The 20,005-nt window shown below is 52.6% G+C and overlaps 1 protein-coding gene across 1 annotated transcript in view; it reads right to left on the bottom strand.

The window, feature by feature from the left end:
- Positions 1-18,850, bottom strand: part of SMAD6 (SMAD family member 6) — a 72,188-nt gene extending 53,338 nt beyond the window's left edge. Inside the window, exons 1-3 of the mRNA XM_037010036.2 lie at positions 15,774-18,850; positions 8,184-8,240; positions 4,560-4,637 (exon numbers count right to left, since the gene is read on the bottom strand). Of these exons, the coding sequence (XP_036865931.2) occupies positions 4,560-4,637; positions 8,184-8,240; positions 15,774-16,587 (949 nt within the window). The 5' untranslated portion in view covers positions 16,588-18,850. The remainder of the gene's footprint in view (positions 1-4,559; positions 4,638-8,183; positions 8,241-15,773) is intronic.
- Between the last annotated feature and the right edge of the window lie 1,155 nt (positions 18,851-20,005).

The raw sequence follows: 20,005 nt of genomic DNA, 5'->3' as shown, positions 1-20,005 counted from the left end.
GGGCAGCATGCCGCCTGGACTGTGACCTGGTTTTACTTGCTGATGCTTGCTGTGTGGCCACTCTCCTAGCCTCTCAGAGCCTCTGTTCCCAAACTCTGTCAATCTACACAATACAAGAATCCTTTGAGAATGATCGCTGCCCCCAAAAGCTTACAGTTTGCTTGGCGGAGGAAAGATACCCACATCTGGCTGAGCCCCCAACTCCCCACATGGTCTTGCCTAGTTCCCTTCCTTCCCTGGGCCTTCTCCTCTTTAAAATGAAGGCCTCACCCTTACTGACGGAGCTCTAAAGAAAGAAGAGGACTAAGATACCAGTATACAACCACGGCCAGCAAAAGGGACAGAGAGCCTGGTCCCCATGACAGGCAGCTTTCACTATGCCTTGGACCCAGTGGGTGCTTAATAAAGCACCTGAACAGTTATCCAGTAGACACTAGAATAGGATACCAGAAGGGAGTCATTCGTTCCTGCAGAAGCCTGCCCAGTGCGTCACTCCTCAGCCCCATAGCACTAGAGTCAGGCAGGCCCGGCTTCTAAAGTACTTCACCACTTCAGGCTCCAGTTACGTGGCCCAGAGCTCTGAGTACCCAGCACTGTGCCTGACCTGGCTGCTCCTTCTCACCCAGGAAATAAAGCTCTTTGTGTCTTGGTCATTCTGTTCTTCTAGCCTAGAGTCGCCTAAAGCCGGAAGAACCCTGCCCTCCTCCCTCAGTCCCCCTCAGAGTGGCCATTCCCATGGGGCCCTTCATTCTGCAATTCTTTGAATTTATGGCATGTTCTGCCTTTAAATTGCCAAGAAAGGTTGCCTCCCAACCACTCACACCTTAGTATGAATTGGACTAGCTAATTTTGCTTTCTGCCCCAAATTAACTGAAATCATGGAATGGGAGACAGGTGGAGATGTTGAAGAGAGGAAGAGGATGGCTTGAGGAGACTTCAGATAGTCGGGAGGCAACACCCTACGCCCTGAGCAAGGCAAGGAACCTGGAGTGTCAAGGTTCTGAATGCACCCCAGAAGGGTTCTAGGCTCTCAGTTTTACTCTAATCCCACCAAAGACTCCAGGTGTAAGGGTCTTTAGATTTAATGGAACCTGTGCATTCTGCGCCTCACTGAGAAATCTTGGTGAAGTCACTTGCTCCCTCTGAGCTTCAGTTTTCTCATCTGTTTAGTAGGGATCATGCATCTAAATTTGGAGCTGATGTAGAGATCAGAGTGTTCTGTCAACCATTCTGCAGAGCGTTGAAGCAAGATAGTCTCCTGCCTTGCTGACCCCTGCCCTGCCCACAGACGCATCCTTGCCTGCCCGCCTGTGACTGAGCCTCGAAATTCCCACCATTGCCCCTAAAGTGGCCTCAACAGCAGTACAGGGGAGTGCAGCAGAGACCTTTGAGCTGGATAAAATTAGACAGCCCTGGGCCAGGCACTAGGATGGTCATTGTGTGAGACAAATGAGGGCGATCTCTGTCTGGAGGCTGCAGACACCCTGCCGAGCACAGCTCCCATTCCAAGACACTGAGAGGGGCCCCGCTCTCAGGGACAGCAGCCCCTCAGGACACAGGGGGCCAGAGGGGGCTGGGAAGCTGGCTAGTGTGGTCTCTGGGTGGTGACCCGGAGGAGCACAGAGCCCGTGCCTCTTGCCAGCCCTCCGGGCTCCTTCTGATCACTCTACCTTGCCAACCCCTTCCAGTCCCCTGCCAGGATGTGTCTTGGGAGTGGCACTAACACTTGCTGTGGAAAGCTAGGCAGGGCTCTCAGGTCACACTGCTCGGGCTCCCATCCCAAGTTTGCCACCCGACAATTCAGGAGTATGCGGAGCTGGCTGGGCAATGTGCCTTAGTCTCCTCCTCTATAAAATAGGGGAAATCGCATCCTCTCACTGGTTGTGGTAAGAAGTCAATGAGATAGAGAATGACCAGCACTTAGCGAAGTGCTAAGTAGTGAGGGTCAATAAATGTCAACTATTGTCAGCAGCAGGATCATTATTATCTGTCCTTGAACATCAAAGGCCCAGGCGTGGCCCAACACTTTCGGCCCCTCACCTTTCTGACCTCACCTCCCACCCTGCCCTCAGGCAGGGTCCTGCACTCCAGCTCTGCAGGGTGACTTCTGCCTTCACTGTCCCCACACCTCTGAGCTCTTCCCTCACCCTGCAGGGCCTCCCTCCCTAAGGCACTCCTCCAGCGACAGCCACCCTAGCCCCGAGCCAGTGGGCTCCCAGGAGGCAGGGGCAGCGCCAACCCACTGGTCCTCAAACCCCCGGAGCACAGGAGTATGTTGGAAAAGCTGAACAGGAAGCCCCCAGACAGGGAGAGGGGGCATGTCATTCCTGCAAGGGGCCTGGATGGCCATGTGGGGAACGCTCCACTCACCTAACCAGACCACCTGGACCGAGCCCAGCAGACCCCCTCCACCTCCCCCATAGGAAATCCCAAACGTCCCCCTCAGTTCTTGCAGCTCTGGAGAATTCCAAGCCAACAGATGCCACATTTTCTCATGAGAACCCCACAGTCCTCATCCCCACTAAAGAGCAGCAGGGGCTTTCTCACTGGCCAATACCAATGACTGCACTGGGATAGCTGGGCAGGAACGCCACACACAGGCCCACTGGGCCCCAGAGGCAGCTAATCTAATGGCCCAGCGTCTGCAGAGCCTTCCCCCCAGAAGGCACTCTCTCCTGGGAACCGGATCAGGGGAGGGCCTCCTGCAGGTGCTCTGGGGTCTGCTCCTCCCTGCCCAAGGAGGGAGCCACACACACCAGGCTGGCTCTGGGATGACAGAGATCGAATGCCTGTGAACACACCCTGCATCTCTGAAGCACCTCTACACATGGGAGTTTCCACCAGTAACAATGGGGGGAAGGGGACGTGGAATTACCCACCCACCCCCAACAACTAATGCCAATGCAATCCATCCGAATCACATACACTCGGAGGGTCAGCAGGGACACCGACTCAGGCATTCAGAAGTACGTTTAAGCCGTGGGCTTCAAAACTGTATGTGGCTTACAGCCACAAAGACAGAGGAAAAAGAATAGATTAAACTGTTAACTTCTTGTGTTCATCTGGTTCATCTTTCAGAGAAACACGTTATAATTAAGTGGGGCCAGACAGCAGAGAAAACAAAGTGGCCCAATAAGAGGGGCTACCAGGGAACAGAAGGCAAGTAGGACCCAGAAGACCTGGCCCCCAGTACCAGCTGTGCCGTGAGTCCCACTGTGTGACCCTGGGCAAGTCACTTCCTGCTCCAACTTCTTTAAACGGATGTTCTCTCATGAGCTTCCAGGGCTGTGATAGAATACAGAGTGGATGGGAAAGGGCTCTGGACATGGGAAATGGCCAGGCAACCACGAGCAGCCAGCGCTATGTCACCCTTAGAGTCATGGGGACAGTATGGCAAGAATGACAGACAGAACTTTGTGTGAAAGAAGTTTGTCAGAGGTGCATTCAGCTCTTGCAGAAAAGGGGGGCACAGATGGTGGTTAGGAAGGAGCGTAGTGGTATAGCAGCAAGTGGCTCTGCTGCTATGTGACCGTGGGCGAGTTATTTTACTATTGTTTGGGCATGATGCACGTCAAGGAGCCCAAGTACAGGACATGGCCCAAAGTGAACACTCATTAAATAGCTATGACCACTGTTGTTGCAGTTAGGACATGGGCGTGAGGAAGGCAAAGGAGACCTCAGACGGAGGCCTTCACGTGGAGATCCAGCCATACGCACTTGGGAGGCAGCTCAGAGGCCGCCACCCCACACAGCACACAGCCACAAGCCCCAGCCGTCCTCACTGCACACCCATCTGCCATGCTCCCAAAGGGCCCCACAGACCTTGGTGCCAGAATCCCACCTGGCCTTCGGTGCCTCAGAATACCACCAACCTCTCATTTCTTAAGGAAAGCTTGATTTACATATTCCTGAGAACATGAGGGTCCCTATGACCAACTCTTAACGGGCGGAGGGCTCCAAACCAGGATTCTCACTGCATCCCAGCCCAGCATCCACTGCTCAGGGAGAGACATGGAAACAACCAGCCTCTGGCAAACTCCTTGCTTGCCTGATGCCCCCTCAAGCTTGTTCTACCCTCTCCTTTGGCCCCCCTCTTCTGACCCTTCACATAGATCCTTCCCCAAAATGGGGATGGAGTTAAAACCCACGAAGATCAATGTGTACAAACACGTCCATTCCACCACTGGGAAAAGAGGATGACTTGCTAAAATGCAGGACAAAGAGCCATGCTGGGCTTTAATCATTTCCACGAGAGAAGATGAAGGGACAACTGGTTAAAATGTGGACTGACAGGCATTTTAAAAGTCCCTCTTCAGGCATTTTTACGATTTTAGGCACTTTAATAATGATCATCCTTAAGTCTCCTTCTAACAGATTATTCTTAACCCCAAGAACATCAGCGATGAAGATGCTGGCAGTCTTCCCACCCAAGAGGTTGGGGGAGGGAGGGAAAAAAGGAGGAGAAAACAAAAGGACCTCCATCAAGCCCCTGTCCCCGGCCTGTCCCCTTCTGTAAAGTTCAACACGACAGCAACGTGCAAGGAAAAAAAAATGCCAACCTGAGAATTCACCCGGAGCAGTGATGAGGGAGTTGGTGGCCTCCGTTTCAGTGTAAGACAATGTGGAATCAGATAGATCTACGGGAGGAAAGAGAAAGAGAGCTTAGTTGGCTGTGGGGTGCTCTTTGCTTGTCTTCTTTCTCATGCATCTCTGGGTGTGGGTGTGTACACATGTATGTGTGCACATGTGTGTGCATGCAAGTGCTTGCAAAGAGCAGCATGTCCCTCAAGACATTCTGATGCCGCTCGTCACCCCATCCCATGATCACACGAGACCAGGCCAGCCGGCCCTGGGACTCTTCTGGAAAATGCTGACTGCTGCAGCTCTGGTACCTAAAAAAGTTTCAATGGCTCTGACCACAGAAATAACCCAAGTTCAGGGGACCAAGCAAGTAGCAACTTGGAGCCTCCTTGGGTAAGGATAAATTAAGCCCCTAAACAATTCATAGTTGCTGTACTTAATTACAACCATTAAAATTCTTAAAATTGTTCCTTCTTGCTTCCTTCCTTCCTTCCTTCCTCCTGCTGGAGCTGGGGAAACTGTTTTAACAAGTTACCAGCCATCCTCACTCTGTCCCGCTTACACCCCTCTAATTAAGGGCTCAAGCATTTGCTCCCAGATTAGCAATTTTTCTCTCTCCCCTCCTCCAACTCTCTAACGTCCAAACCTGCTCACAGAGCAACTTTCAATGCCTGGACTGGTTTTTTTTTAAAGGCGTCATTTTTTTTTAAAGTAGTTTTAAGTACTTCATATGGCGTGCATTATTTGTTTCCCCTGTCTGCCGTGCAGTCAGATGGGGAGAGGAAACCCCTTTGCACGTTTTTCCTTGAACACTGAGCACTAGCTTGACAGGCCGAGGCCTTCTGGAGCAGGCAGACTTGGAAAACATGTCCTGGGCCAGTGCCTCTGCGACCAGCAGTGGGGTGCTGGCCCAGTGAGAGAGTCAGAAGGTACATTGCAAGGCCTGCAGCATGTTTCTCATCTGCTGACCCAGCTTAACCCAGGCCTGGCTCGGCTGGTCCCACCTGGCTCAGGAGAGCCACTCCAGGCTGGGGTTCCTGGGACAAACCCATCGGCTCTCACTAGCTGGGATTCCATTCGATCCTGCAGGACTTTTTTTCCTCGTACCACATGGCTTGGGGAGCGGGAAGATGAAAGATTAACCAACTTGGCCTTTTTTTTTTTTCGTTTCCCACTTGCCAGATGCTGACTGGGTGTTCTGGGTTTTATTTTGTTTTTTGGTCTCATGTGATCACACAGGCTTAGAAGTGAACTGACTTTTTGTTTATGAAAAAGCAACAATGCAAGGAAAAGAAAATAATACAAAAAATAACTCAAGACTATTTATCAGGGCATGAAAAAGTTATCTGCTGGTAAAACGTGTTAGGAGGGAAATAAGGACAGATGGAAAATCTCTTAAAAAAAAAATCCTCCATGCCTAAGTGGGAATGTATTAAGAGTTTTACTTTTAATACCAAATGTCCCCAAAGCATTCAGCACCCCAAGACTCGTTTGAAGTAACAACATTGCAGGCTGAACTGTTTCTTAGTGAACCACTGTGGAGCCAATACAAACAGCACCGTGGGGTTCCCAGGAGTGGGAATGACTGGCAGTTTCCACCTTTCACAACTATCACGCACTTTCCAAACCTTCAATCCAGTGCTTCTTGGGAGAGCCCCAGGGGCTGTTGTAGAAAAAGAACACTCCCAGCCTTGATCCTTAAGCCCCAAGGAGGGAAACGAGTCTAGAAGTTACAGCCCCAGGCTTGAGTCCCACCACCGCTACTAGTCAGCAAAATCAAGGGTCACCGACTTTTTCTGCAAAGGGCCCAATACTAAGTATTTTCAGCCTCACAAAACCGTACATTTTTTGCTGCAACTATTCAACTCTGCTATTATAGTGTGATAACAGCCATAGACAATGTGGAAACAGGTGAGTGCGGCTATGTGCCAGGAATTTATTATGGATGCTGAAATTTGAATTACATGTAATTTTCACATGTCACCAAGTATTATTCTTCTCTTGATTTTTTTTTAACTACCTAAAAAAGTAGAAACCATTCTTAGCTCACGAACTACACAAAAACAGATGGTGACTGTAGTGTGCAGACCCCTGAGGAATATGACCACAAGCAAGTGCCATTTCCTCCTTCTAAGACTCAACTGTCCCATTTACAAAATAACCAGGACATCTGTTGATTTCTAAATGGTCACTCTGCAGGGCTGGGCATGTCCCGATTTTTGCAGCTTTATCACAGGCTGACCCACAATTCCTGAGGGCAGTGATTGTTGACATTCAAACTGAGGAGCTACATTTACTAAAAACATTTGAGGGCTTTTTTTTCCTCTGTTGGAACTCAGGCTTTGGAACTGGCTCAGCCAGGCCTGTGAGCAAAGGATAGGGAACTGCTGAGCTGAGCAGGGGCCTGCTCTGCGCTTCTCAGCCCTGCTGCTCTTTAGCTGGGTGGCCCTCCCTGCTCCCTCAGCTGGATTCCTCACCTCTGGAGGGATAGCATCTCACCAGATGACCTCTTCAGTTCCCCAGAGAACCAAATAAAGCTCCTCCGTCTACAGGATGACCATACATTGGTAAAAACAATGAAGGCGTGACCATCGCTAAGCCACTAACTCACGCACCATCATAGGACAGCCTCTGTCCTCCTAGACAGATCAAAGTCCTGCAGGGACCCAGTGGGCACTTCTTACTCCACAGGGGGGCCTGGAAGGAAAACTGGACTGGATGCCTCAGAGCCTATGACACTTAGAAGTGACCTCCCAGATGATGCTGACACATACTACTGGGAAGAGGCCTTTACCAAAAACAAAACAAAACCCACTTTTTGTGGTCACTTGGTGGAATGTGTTAGCATCACTGCCACGCCATCTGACTTTTAAAGCTTGAGTCCCACAGGAACTGCCTGGGTCGCAAAGTTGCTCGCCTGGTACTATGAAGGCTAAACTAACCTGCCCCACCACTGGGATTCTCCACTGGAGAAAACAGGAGGGCCAGGAAATAAGCCGTCTCTGCTTTTAATACCACATGCATCTCCTCCAGAATATGGGCCATTCCTCTGGCCCCAAGGTTTTAGAAACCTTGTCATGCCTCTGCATAGGACCTACCTAAAATGACGTTGAACTTCAACTGAGCACATCTAGGGGATAAGCCATGCCAGGGACTTTTTAAATGTTCCAACTGTTCAGGGGAACCTCCTGGCTTAAAAAGGGGGAGAACATACAGCTCCTCTCCACAGTGACTGCATGCTCAACCTGTCACAGGACAGATTAATATGCACTAACGGGGGACAGCCTAAGTTTGCGGGAGGGAAAGAGGAAAAGAGACAGAAATACCAACACACCACGAGATGCTTAAGTCAAAAGCCATTCATCTCCCACAGGCCCATGTTTAAAGGTCACAGAGAGGTTAATGATGAGCCAAGGAATTTCAAGATGTAAATAGCCCACTGCAGAGGCTGGGTCCACTTTGGCCCAACTGCCGGTGTGTTTGTAAAGCTTCACCCCATTTCAAAGGCAACCAGGCCAGTTTTCAACTGAGGCTGGGCACTGGACTGAAGGGGAGCCTTGGGGGAATACACCTTCCAAGGGTTGGGAGGAGGATACACTTACCCAGTGGCTTGTACTCGTCGTGGGGAGACAGCCGAGAGTAGGGGGGCGGTGGTGATTCTGGAAGACAGGAGACATGTCACTGCTGGGGTGGGAGCATTCATAACTGAGGGTTCCACATGCTTCTGATTATTGGTTTCCTCAAATAATAAACCCAACCCCCAGGAAACCCTCTTCTCTCCCACCACCTATGGAAATCTATTGGAAGAGCATTGCCCAACAGATAAGGCTGCAGGCTTGGGATACAGACCTAGGCTCAATCCTTGCTCTACCACCTTTGGCTGTGTGACCTTGGGCAAATTACTTCACCTCTCTGAGCTGTTTCTTCAACTCTAAAATGGAGACAGTAATCGTTTGGACCTCCCAGGTTTGCCAGGGGGGCAAAAAAAGATAATGTGTGTGAAATGCTTAGCACATCTCTTTGGAAAAATGTATCAAGTATTTATATATATAAATAGTCATACTGTGGAAATATACCTCCATAAACAGCAACTATCATTATTATAACAAGAGTAACACAGGTGGAGGTAAAATCAAAGCTAAAGTTGTCTGATAAAATAAAGGATGCTCCATTAAATTTGAATTTTGGATATGTACTGCATAATTTTTTAGGGTAAGTATGGCCCCTGCAATATTTGGGACATACTTATACTAAAAACATACGTGTTGTTTATCTGAAATTCAAATTGACAGGCATTCTGTATTTTTATTTGCTAAATTTGCCAACTCTAGTCAGAATTGAGTGTGAGTGCAGGGGCCCAGGTACAGAAGCTTGTTTCCAAACAAGCTTCATTAGAACCAACATTCTTTGGGGCAGGGAAGAAGGCAAGATTAGTTGGGACCTAGGAAACCAAACCCAGCTACCAAGATGGGAGACCTTACACCAGTCACTTCCAGCTCTCAGCCTCTGTCTCCCCTTTGTAAAGAGGAACAGAACACATGCTCTCTCCTAGCTTCCGACTCAGACCCTCTGGGATTCCTTAATGTTTCTGGTATTTTTCTTTTGGTTTCCTTTCATTTGCCTAAAATAACCCTCCTAAAAACATATACTTTGTCCTCAGAAGAATTCCTTCGCCTCTTGCTTTACAGGGAAGTAATAATTTGCTAAACTAAGTAACAATTTGCATGAATGAAATGACCCTTCATTTTCCATATATGAAACTACACACCATCAAATCGCAAACTAAAACAAACTCTCAGTGGTAGTAAAGTGGTAATAACTAGTATTAGGCAGGTATCAGTAATGACACAAGGCGTAATAAGTGTTTTTTGCAGTTGTAATAAGGCACAATTAGTTGTAGGAACATTTATTTTGCTCTGTGCACCCAATGCAGCTTCACTGCTTCCCTACCCTGGCTCTTCCAGCCAGAAATTAGTCAACAAAGGGAAGGCTCAGGTCTAGAAACAGGGAATCTGTTGTGGGCGGGAGTTAGGGAAAAGGAAAATCAATCACAGAATAGCCACTGGGAGAGAAGCAAACACTTACTGAATGCCTACCCTGTGCCTCTCCCCATGCCAGGCATTTTCAATTTCATTTATTGTATTTTCTTCTTTTGCACCTTCGTTATAGAGTGGTTAATCATGCTCATGGGGCAGCTACTTTTTGTTTTAATCCTTTCTTAAAAATAAAGAAGATATTCCCATTTTACAGATGAGAAACCGACTTACCCAGTGTCCCCAGCCAATCAGGGTGGAGCTGAGATTTGAACAGTAGTCTGACTCTGCTTTACGTCCCAATGAGACAGGCAAACAAGAGGCACCTGTCTTACACCCCTTCACCCCAGCTGGGTCCAGTAGTCACACATACAGAAAGTGCTCAGTAAATGCTTATGGACAAAGACAATGGCAGTGAGGATAATGGTAAAGTTGTGGGCATTTGTGGGTAAAGATGTGGAGAAAGAGGACCTCTGGGACCCAAAGGAGAACTTGAGCAAGATTCAAGGAGGGGAGCTATGTGCCTTCAGTGGGAGCCACCTTCTCCAGTGGTCCTCAGGCCTTGGGGAGGCTAGAGACCAGACCTGAATGAGAACAAGCCTCACGGGACAAGAGGAAAAACACAGGTAGGCCTATAACACCTTGGGGTAAGAGAATTGAGGGCAGTCTTAACAGAGAAGACTAAAGCCTGCACCCTGGAAATTACTCCCTCTCAGAGCCAGACAGGGAACTGGTTACAGAGCCAGAAGCCAGAAGCCAGATCTCCTGATGCCCAGCTTCATGCCTTTTCCATTAACCCACTCACTTATCAGATGGTCTGCAATTCCTGCATTAGGGTCCCTTATGCAAAAACCTCATTTTTTGCAAAAATCTGGACATCAGACCCCCAGATCTGTCCCCAAAAATGAAACTTGGCAGTGAAAAGCCATAGAGGCTAGAGTCAAGCCACTGTGATCAACCCCAGCATCTCTTTCAGGGCTGCTTTACCTGGGACCCAAAAGGTAGAGACGGGGGGGGGGGGGGCTCATGAAGTTGACACCCAACAAACATACATAGGAGCCGCCTGCTTGGGCCTTGAGCCATGACACCTACCACCCACAGCCACACCTGGGTTGGGGGATTCTAACATGAGTGGGGTACAAAGCAAATGCATAAGCTTGAGATATAAGACATATCAGCTAGGGAGAATCCACAAAGCTTTCAGGAGGGACTTTACAGGCCCCGATTTGCTCCAGAAACATTGTTTGCACGGAACTGCTTAACTGTAGAGCTGGGAAGCTAAACATTAAATACTATCCTAGTCAAGTAAAAAGGTATGAAGGCCTACTGACTTCACCCCGAGACATGGGGATTGAGAAGTCAGAGACTGACCCAACACAACTTCTTTCAACTGATGGAGCAACTGAGGTCCAGCCAGGTAAAGGATCCACCTCAGGCCACACAGGAAGGTAAGAGATGTTATTCTACTTCAGCTAAACAAAGATAGAGGCTAGCTGGGGACCAACACCAAGTTCTTTTTTCAAAAAATTGAGTTATTCACATACCCTAAGATTCACTCTTTCACAGTGTGAGATTCAGTTGCTTTTAGTATATTCAGAGTTGTGAAACCACCACGACTGTCTAATCACAGGACATTTTCATCACCCCAAAAGGAGCCCTGTGTCCTTAGCCATCAGTCCCTATTACCCCAGCCCCCAAGCTCTAGGCAACCACATCATCTACTTTCTGTTCCCATAGATTTGCCTTCTGGACATTTCACACAAATGGATTTACAAAACATGTGGCCTTTTGTGTCTGGCTTCTTTTATTTGGCATGTTTTCAAGGCTCTTCTATGCTGTAGCATCCATGGTGCTTCATTCTTTTTTATGGCTAATGATATTACATTGTATGGATATACCACATTTGTTTATCTGTTCATCAGCTAATGGCCATTTCAGTTGTTGCCACTCTGGCTATGAGGAATAATGCTGCCATGCACAATACCCACAATACTGGGTAACCTTTAAATGGCGCCTCCACTCCACTCCCACACATCCAGGACAAGTGCATCTGGGAGAATGGAGTCCCAGGACCTTGACTCAGGCGGGCACTCAGGTGGAACACTGGGTGTGTGAGACAGAAGGTCAGAAGAGAAAATGTAAGCTGCCTCCAGGCCCTCTGTCCGCTCTTCTCTTGGAAGTTATCTTGGTACTTGCAAAAATTGTGTTGATTTTTAAATAACTTAGATGATCTAAACTTTCAGAGGAAAATTCCTAGAGTCCTACAGGCCCCTCTGAATGAAATGAAGGTGGAGGGAGGTGGGGGAGAAGGGGAAAGAGAGGGAGAGAGAAACCTCAGAAACTCCAGCCCCTCAGACATCCAGCCTCAGGCACCAACTTCAGGAATGTTCTCCAACTTCCTTCAGAAGTTAGAGCAGTCAGCCAGGGGCCAAGTGTACCAGAAGGCCAGGGCTCTGCTCAGCTCAGCCCAGTCATGCCTCTGGTTAGCCCCCAGGGGGTACTTAGCCTTTTGGGATCTAGATCCCAATTCTAAAGCCAAAAGAGTTCACAGCCTCCCCAGCGCCTGGTCAAGTTTCAGTTTGGGACATTACCTTCCACCCCCATCTTTGCAGCCCAGCATCTTGCTTAAGAAAGCCTCTACATGCCTTCCTGAGCCTCCCAGTTTCCAGCCTCCCACGGGGTAGCCGTGGTGGGGGAGGGGGCCTCCCAGGAGCCTGTCCTCTCCACCTCCCAAACCTGAAGGCCCTGGGGTGGGAGACGTGGAAAAGGAGCTCCTTGCTCTTTAAGGCCGGCTGAGCCTAATTGCCCAGATTCTCCCGGCAGCCAGATAAACAGCGCAGCCGGCTGGCGCCAGCGAGAGGCAGACTGCACATTATCACCCCTTCCTCACCTCCAAGGAGGAGCTCCGAGGAGCAGGGCAGGCAGGCTGAGGGGCCGCCAGAGGGGCGGGGCGGGGGCTTGGAAGCCCAACTTGAAATTGATCTCATTTCAAAGGATAATGCCAGGCCAAATAAAAGGAAAACTTTCTAGCCCATTCTCAGCCCTACAGCCCTGGTCTTGGAACCCTGTGTTTTCTTAGGCAGCCTCCTCCAGTCGTTCAGCTCTCTCTCGTTCTGTCTCTTTCCCTGGCGCAATTTGGATAATAGTAATTTACTGAATATAATTACAGAAAAAAAAAAAGTGGTGAAGCAAAGAGCAGGAGGTTTATTCCGAAGTTAATGGATACTTTCAGGAGAAAGGAGCTCTATAAACACAGGTTAGAACTGTGATTAAAGTATTTCTCCACATTTCCGTCCACATAGGCACAGAGCTCAGCGAACTGGCTTTTCCCAGGACAGAAAGACACAGAGGAAAAGACAGTAGGGGACTGATTCCACAGGGGCAGGAGGACCCAGGCAGAGCCAGGCACAGAGGGAGGACCACAAGACAAGCAGGGGAGAGAGGGCAAGGAGGGAGAAGCAGGCCTGTCGCCCGGAACCTGCACAGCAGACCTCCGGGACTCTGCCCACTCCCTCACTTTACAGATGGGAAAATAAGCCCTAAGAGGGTTACTGGCCCCAGGGCCCCAAAGCAAGTTGATGGACTGAAGCAGAGTTTGCTCTGAGCAGCAGGGGTTCGCACTGCACAAAAAGGGGTTTCTGTCACTTTCAGGGGGCCATGGGAGTGACTGGTGCCAAGCAGGTGTCCCTCAGTTGGCCTGCGGGGTGTTTCAGTGTACTCTCTAGCTGGGCTCCTACTCTGTGGGTGTAATGTGTCTGTCTATCTGTCCCAGTGCCCCAGCCCTCTCCCAAAGAGCCCTGGAAGGAGCAGTCTCCTTATCAGGACGCGCACCGCTGAGCTCCAGCTATGCACCCGCCCAGCTCCGGGAGCCAGGCTGGCAGCCAGGCGGCAAGGGTGGGGTAGGCAGCAAAAGGCTCCCCCAGTTCTCAGTCCCAGCAGCCCAACAAGCAAGGGATGAAGTGAGAACATCAACCTGGCAACTACTGGAAACTCTTCCCAGACCACTGGTTCTTCCAGCTACTCCCAGGACGGCTAGAATGAGGGGCCCCTAGGACCCGCGAAGAGGCAGGAGAACAGACACAGCCCCTGGGAGAGCTCCTCCTTCTGGGAAGAGAAACTTGCCAATGCTTAAAGTCTAGAATTAAAAGTGGAGAATGTTCCTAGAGCCACCCCCTATTGACGGGTAGGCAGACTGAGAGGCGAGGCTCCTTGGCCAAGGCCAAGTGGTCAAGTTGTCATTACCAGCTGGGCAGAGCCTAGGACGAGGTCTATGGTTAAGAGCCATTCCACTGCAGTTTACCTCTCAACCCATACCTGCCCAAGTTCCCCAAACACAAACCAATACCTACACTGCCTTCAAACCCGAGGAGGACCGGCACGGGTAATACTGTCTGTTGTCTCCAGTTTTCACTCCACCCTGCCCACACCTGAGCTTGCCTGGCACCTTGACTGTCAGCTGGCCCTCTTCTCCTCAATACCCACTTCCCCTTACCCATCCTCCAAGGATGCGCTCCAGGTTAGAACTATGGGGCCCCTGGAAGTGATCCACACACCCCACAACACTACGATAGGTCAGACCCATTGACCTAGCCCTTCTTCCCTCATCATCTGAAGACTTTATTGCTTGAGGGCATGGATCCTACTCCAGTTTCCACTCTCCTTGCTACAGCACCCAGCACAGTGCCTGGCACAGAGTAAGCACTCAACGACCATTTGCTGTCAGACTGACCCCTTGAGAGAGAAACATACCTGGCAAGACCTCCTAAAATTGCAGAGTGTGCCCCACCAATTACCTCCCACTAAACAAAATGACCAGTGACATGGCAACCACAAATAGGACCCCCTCCCCCAGAGGCAGGGAGTAGACAGGGAGGCCAAGGGGAGGAAGCCACTTCCAGGGGAAGCTGTCAGGAAGAGGCACAAAGGGCACAGAAAGCCTGCCCTGGGCCACAGGTCAGGGATTGCCAAAATTCTCTGAATGGAGCCTGGAGTGACCATGTGGGGAGCTGCATGGTCAGACCAACGCTGCCTCTCCCCACTCACCCCCAACAGTGCTCTCTCTTCAGGAATCACCACTGAGGTACCTTCCTGTCCCCTTCCACACTGGAAGTCAAGAGACCTGCTATCTGACCTTCATGAGCTCCAAAGCTAGGTTCTGACTCTCTTCAGAGGGGCCAGAGGGGACTGGAAGAACTCAGGACCCTCCCGACCATCTATAACTGCCAGTCCCGTCCTGCAGACCCCACAATACCACCTAAGATGCATACACCCCTAAGATGCTAGACGCTGAAAGGTGTGAACCCTCCAGGGGGGAGGCTAGAGCAGAGGGACTGGAAGTTTCTGGCCTGCCAGGAGACTCCACCTGGCCTCACCTTTGCTCCAGCAACCAGGGCCTGCCATGGGAAGCAGGGCTGGGGGTGGGGTGTGTGCAGGAAAAACCAGAAAGAGAACAAATATGGGGGACAGTTCTCAGAGATAATAAAATATCTGGCTTCCTCGGCTACTCACAGATGCCCTCGGGACCCTGAACTGTATAGAAAAGCTGGACATAGGATTGAGAATGATGATATGGAGGACCCTGGCATCTGACACCCAATGGATGCTGGGAGCAATCAGGCTAAGAGGGGGATCCCCACTTTGACGAGTTACTCTGCAAAAGCTTTGCTCCAAAGTATACAAAGAAACAAGTGGGACAATTTACAAACACATTTGACTCTGCCACGAACTGTCTACACCAAATCTCACAACTGTCTACTTGGATATACAGATGTATAGCATAGGTATAGGTGTATATTCGTAAATACTGCAGTTCTGAGCCCAGACTGAGGGTGAATGCAGGGTGCAGGGCACTCCTGTCTTTGGCTTCTCCTAGGTCTGCTCTCCCCTTTCACCCTCCGTGAAAGTGAAGCCTACATTACATCCCTGAAGCTGCAAAGACAAAACTCCAGCGTGTACCCTTTCAAGTTTGCCAGAGCCTCCTGATGAAGTTGCCATCTGATGTGTGTGCCCAAATGCCCACTCCCCGGCTTTCCTGCCCGGGTGAGGCGTCTCCACTGGGCGCTCCCACAAGTCCACGCGCCCGAGGTGTCACAGGCTGAAAGAAGGCCACGGAAGGGCCGGGAGGGGTTCCCCGGGGCACCGGCGGGGAGGAGCGCTCACCTGGCCCGCAGAGCCGGCTGAAGTGGTAGGGGTTGCAGCACACCGTGGGGCCGTCGGCGGCGGCGGCGAAGCTGTGGCAGCCGCAGAGGGGCTTCAGCTCCACGGCGTGCTGCAGGTCAGGCCAGCGGAAGAGGCGGCCGAGCAGCAGCTGCGGCGGCGCAGGCTGGCCGCCCAGGCGGAGGTCGGCGCGCGGCACCAGCACACAGCCTCCCGGCACGCCGCCGCGAGACTCCACCGCCTCCAGCAGCGTGTCCAGCGAGCGCTCCTTGAGCCGCTTCAGCAGCGAGTACGTGACCGTCTTGAGTTCCTGCTCCAGCAACAGCAGCCGCGAGCGGGCCTCGCGGCTCCGTCCGCCTCCCGCCGGCTCCAGGGCCGCCCCGGCCAGGGGGTCGCCGGCGTCACGGGGCGCGCCAGTGGCGTCCCGTTCCGAGAAGAGACAGCAAGTCACCGTCTCGCAGTCACTTTCGGGCAGCCAGCCCGGGCCTCCCCGCTCCGCCACGTCCAGCGGGGAGCCCACAGCACAGGCCCCCGGCTCCGACATGGGCCTCGGGGGACCCCCTGTACGCCGGCGCCTCCCCGCGCCCTGGGCACCTCGCTGTCCCACCGCGTCCCGGGGGCGCCGCGGGGCTACCGGGCGGACTTCGGAGCGGCCGATGCCTCCGCCTTCTCGTGCCCGCGGGGCCGGCTCAGCTCGGCCGCCCAAGCTCCCATCCTCGCCGCCGCCGCCGCCGCCGCCGCCTCCTTCCTCCGGGTCGGGGACCACACGACTTCGCCAAAGTCGCCGCACCAGCCCCGAGCGTTTGGACCTGAACATACGATATCCTTTGGCGCCGGGGGTGGGGGGGGAGGCGGTCTCCGGTTACCGGGGGTCCGTTTCCTCAGCGAGGCGCCGACTGCGCGGGCCGCAACCCCACATGAAGCTCCGCCGCCCGGCGCCGTGCAGACCGCGCACAGCTTGTTGTCGAAGGGGCGCCGCAGGGCTGCAACATGAGGGAGCTCTCTGGGGCGGGACGGCGGGGAACACGCGCACGCCGAGCCCCAGTCCGCGCCCGGCCCGCGGCTACATGGACCCCGGCGGCCGGGCTGCTCAGCAACTCCAGCCCCCGCGCTTTAGGGGGACTGCAGGCGGCGCGGCGCCAGGAAGACCCCGCATGGGCCGGCGAGCCTTCAAAAGTTGCGCGGCTGGTCCATGAGCACAAAGCGCTCGCGCTGAACAGCCCCAAGTGTGTCTGGGGAAGCCCTGCCTTTAAAACCCAAGCGCTTAACTACATGGGCTTTTCCTGCAGAATCCGAAATGCAGGCTTGTTGATACCCTCAGCTCCCTTCTTACTCCCTGCAAAAAGAAAAAAAAGGAAAGAAAGAAAAAGAAACCCCAAAAAAACCCAAAATCCCCGGAATTGCATGCAGGAAAAGCCACTCCGTCTCAGGTCCCAGGCGCTAGATGCACTTGGAGCAAGTTTCTCCTGAACGCGGGTTGTCAACACATGAGTGGAAACTGTAAAAATCCCAAAGAGCTGCTGGGAATCCTTAATTAAAAATGCAATCCACCGAGGCTGAGGTCGCAGCCCGCCCCACGCTGCGCTCGGACGCCGCGGGCGCCGCGGCTACAGAGGTCGCACCCCCTCCCCCCTCCACAAAAAGTGCCTCCCGGTGGCCCCGCGGTCCCTGCGAGGTCTGACGAGACAGCGCCCGGCGGCTCTTTCTCTCGGCTCGGCTCCCTCGCTCGCTCCCCCACTCAGCTCTCTCTCTCTCTCTTTTTTGTTCTCCTCAAACGCACACTGAGGGCCCCCGGAGGAGCGCCGCGGAGTCATTGGCTGCCTCCCATCATATGCCAGTCTAGACACTTTGGCGGCTCCGCGGCGCTGATTGTTGCGCAAACAAGGTTTCAAGTTTCTTAACTCTTAAAGGAGAACACGTCCCATTGCAGGGCTCGAGGCTACGAGGGGCTGGCTCCCGGGGCGGGCCAAGCCCGGGCCCCCGCCCCACGCTGGCCCCAGCATCCCCCGTCCCTGGCCTGACAGCGCCCCCGGCCCACTCTCTGGCTTGCTTTGCGCCGCGGGCACGGATACGAGCGAGCACACGCACATGCGTGCATACAAACACACAATTACACAAACCACGGGCAGGCAGCGCGAGGGCTCGGTGGACCCACTTGAGACTCGGACGCAAACGCGCCGCGCTTTGCCTCGCCTTGGCTTGTGCACAAACTTACAAATACACATTATACTTTAGAGTTGTTCCAAACCCCCATCCCAGGGAAGGCTAGTAAAACAGTGTGTGCGTGTCTGCCTTCCTGGATCGCGTCTCTTGGGGGCAGGGAGCGGCTGATTTGTTGGGGTAGCGGGATCTAACGTAATTGCACGAGGTCTCTGCGCCCTACTTCTTAGTCTGGGGTCGTGCTGTCGGGCAAAACGGGGGTCGGGAGACGCTCTGCGCACGGACTTCAGGCTTGCCCGAAGGAGGGAGCTGCACAGGGAGGGGTAGAGGCGAGGAGCGTCTCTTGCTCTCCGGCTCCTCGGTCCTCGCTTGGAGCTAGAAGGGCCGCCAGCTGTCCCAGGCGCCCGCAAGGCCGAGTGGCTTTCTCTGTCCCCTTCCCCACTTTATTCTTTGAACCACATAGAGAGATGCGGGTACGGGTCGTGTTTTCCCCTGCGACGTTTCGCCAAGGAAATGGGGGTGGGCTGGAGGACCGGGAACCGGGTGCCGTCCTGCCGGGTCCCGGGCTGGCTCGGGGGCGCGGCGGCCACCGCCGGCCCGCTCGGCGCCGTAAGAGTTAAGGCCGCTCCGGCCCCTAGAGCCGGCGCGGCGGGGTACCTCCTCGGGCGCGCTCGCTCGTCCGAGGGTGGCAAAAGTTCAAGCTTGTAAAGTAGGGATTGGTCCCGCGCGGAGGAAAAAAAGGCATAGTTCCCCCCCTTCCCCCCCAGGGCGCGGCGCCGATTGGCCGCGCTGTGGGGCGGGCACCTCCCTCTCCGCAGAGTGAGGCGGCACCGCCCCCGGCGCAGCGCCACGCCCCTTTCCGGGCAGGAGTTCGGCCCCGCACTGAATGAAAGAAATTCCGCTACTCTCATTGGCCCGGGGCTGGGCGCCATTCCCCCGCAGGGGCCACAGGGGCGCCGGCGCGCGGGTCCCTCTCGGGGGTGCCCACGTGTGGGGCTGGCCTTGTGAGTGTGCGGAGGTGCGAGTCACCGTACGGACTGCGAGCCTGCCTGTGCTCTGGGGAAAGGACTGTATATGCCAGAAGGACCCAGAAATATCTGCAGAGCCTTACCTGTCTGAGAAATTTCCTCAACCCAGCCCCCAACCCCTCATTCCCTACTGCTTTGGCCAAATCTTCAAAATACCTGTCTTTGGCCTCAGCTTCTTGTTTGAAAAATAGAGACGATGATCTGCCCTGCTTTCTTCACTGAACCACGCAGATCTTAGGAAATAGTTCATTTTAAATGCACAATCGCAGGTAAAGAGCAAGATGAATTTTCACAAGTGAATATATCCACCTGTGTAACCAGAGCCCAGAAGCGACTCTTGTGGCCCCTTCGGGTCACTTTTTGACACCACCTCTCAGCTCCCTGCCCCACACCCTGGGTTGAGGGGGAATAAATGTATCTTAAAATACAAGGAGAAACTCGGTGTAAAGTAATTTATCAGGGTCTTTGCTGGTTTGACTGTGGATTACAATAATAATAATAGCTCACGCTTATTGAGTCCTTACAACGGGAAGTTGTACCGAGCATTAGGAGGAATAGGTCATTGAATTCTCACAACATCCCATAGGTACTAGATCAGGAAACTAAGACACAGGAACTTGCCAATTTAATTTGCCATTGAAATGAAGATAGTGTTGAGAAGGCTAAAATGCTACCAGAGGGACACAAAATGGTACACATTGCCACGCCCAACAGCTAGGAAGTGGTGTGTGGGTCTGTGTTGCCAGAGCACATCCTTCAGAGTGGTGACTTTCAAAATGTGGTTCATCGGACCTGCTGAATCCAAGTGTCACCGGGTGAGACCCCAGACTCCACATAACACTTTGCAGGTAGGTATGTCACCACCATATTACAGATAAGGCCACAAAGGTACAAAGACACTAAGTAACTTGCAAAAGCTTTTAGTTAGTGGCAGAGGTGGGGTTTGAACCTGGCCATTGTGTCTGGGGGAAATGATATGTGTAGGGGAAGCAAAGGGGATAGAAACAGCAGGCAGGAGACAGGTTACTCCTCAGGGCTTCCGCAAAT

The sequence above is a fragment of the Manis javanica genome, chromosome 8, assembly GCF_040802235.1.
Source record: "Manis javanica isolate MJ-LG chromosome 8, MJ_LKY, whole genome shotgun sequence".
Lineage (NCBI taxonomy): Eukaryota > Metazoa > Chordata > Mammalia > Pholidota > Manidae > Manis > Manis javanica.
The sequence above is the reverse complement of the archived record's forward strand: the minus strand, read 5'-3'. Positions and strand labels throughout refer to the sequence as shown.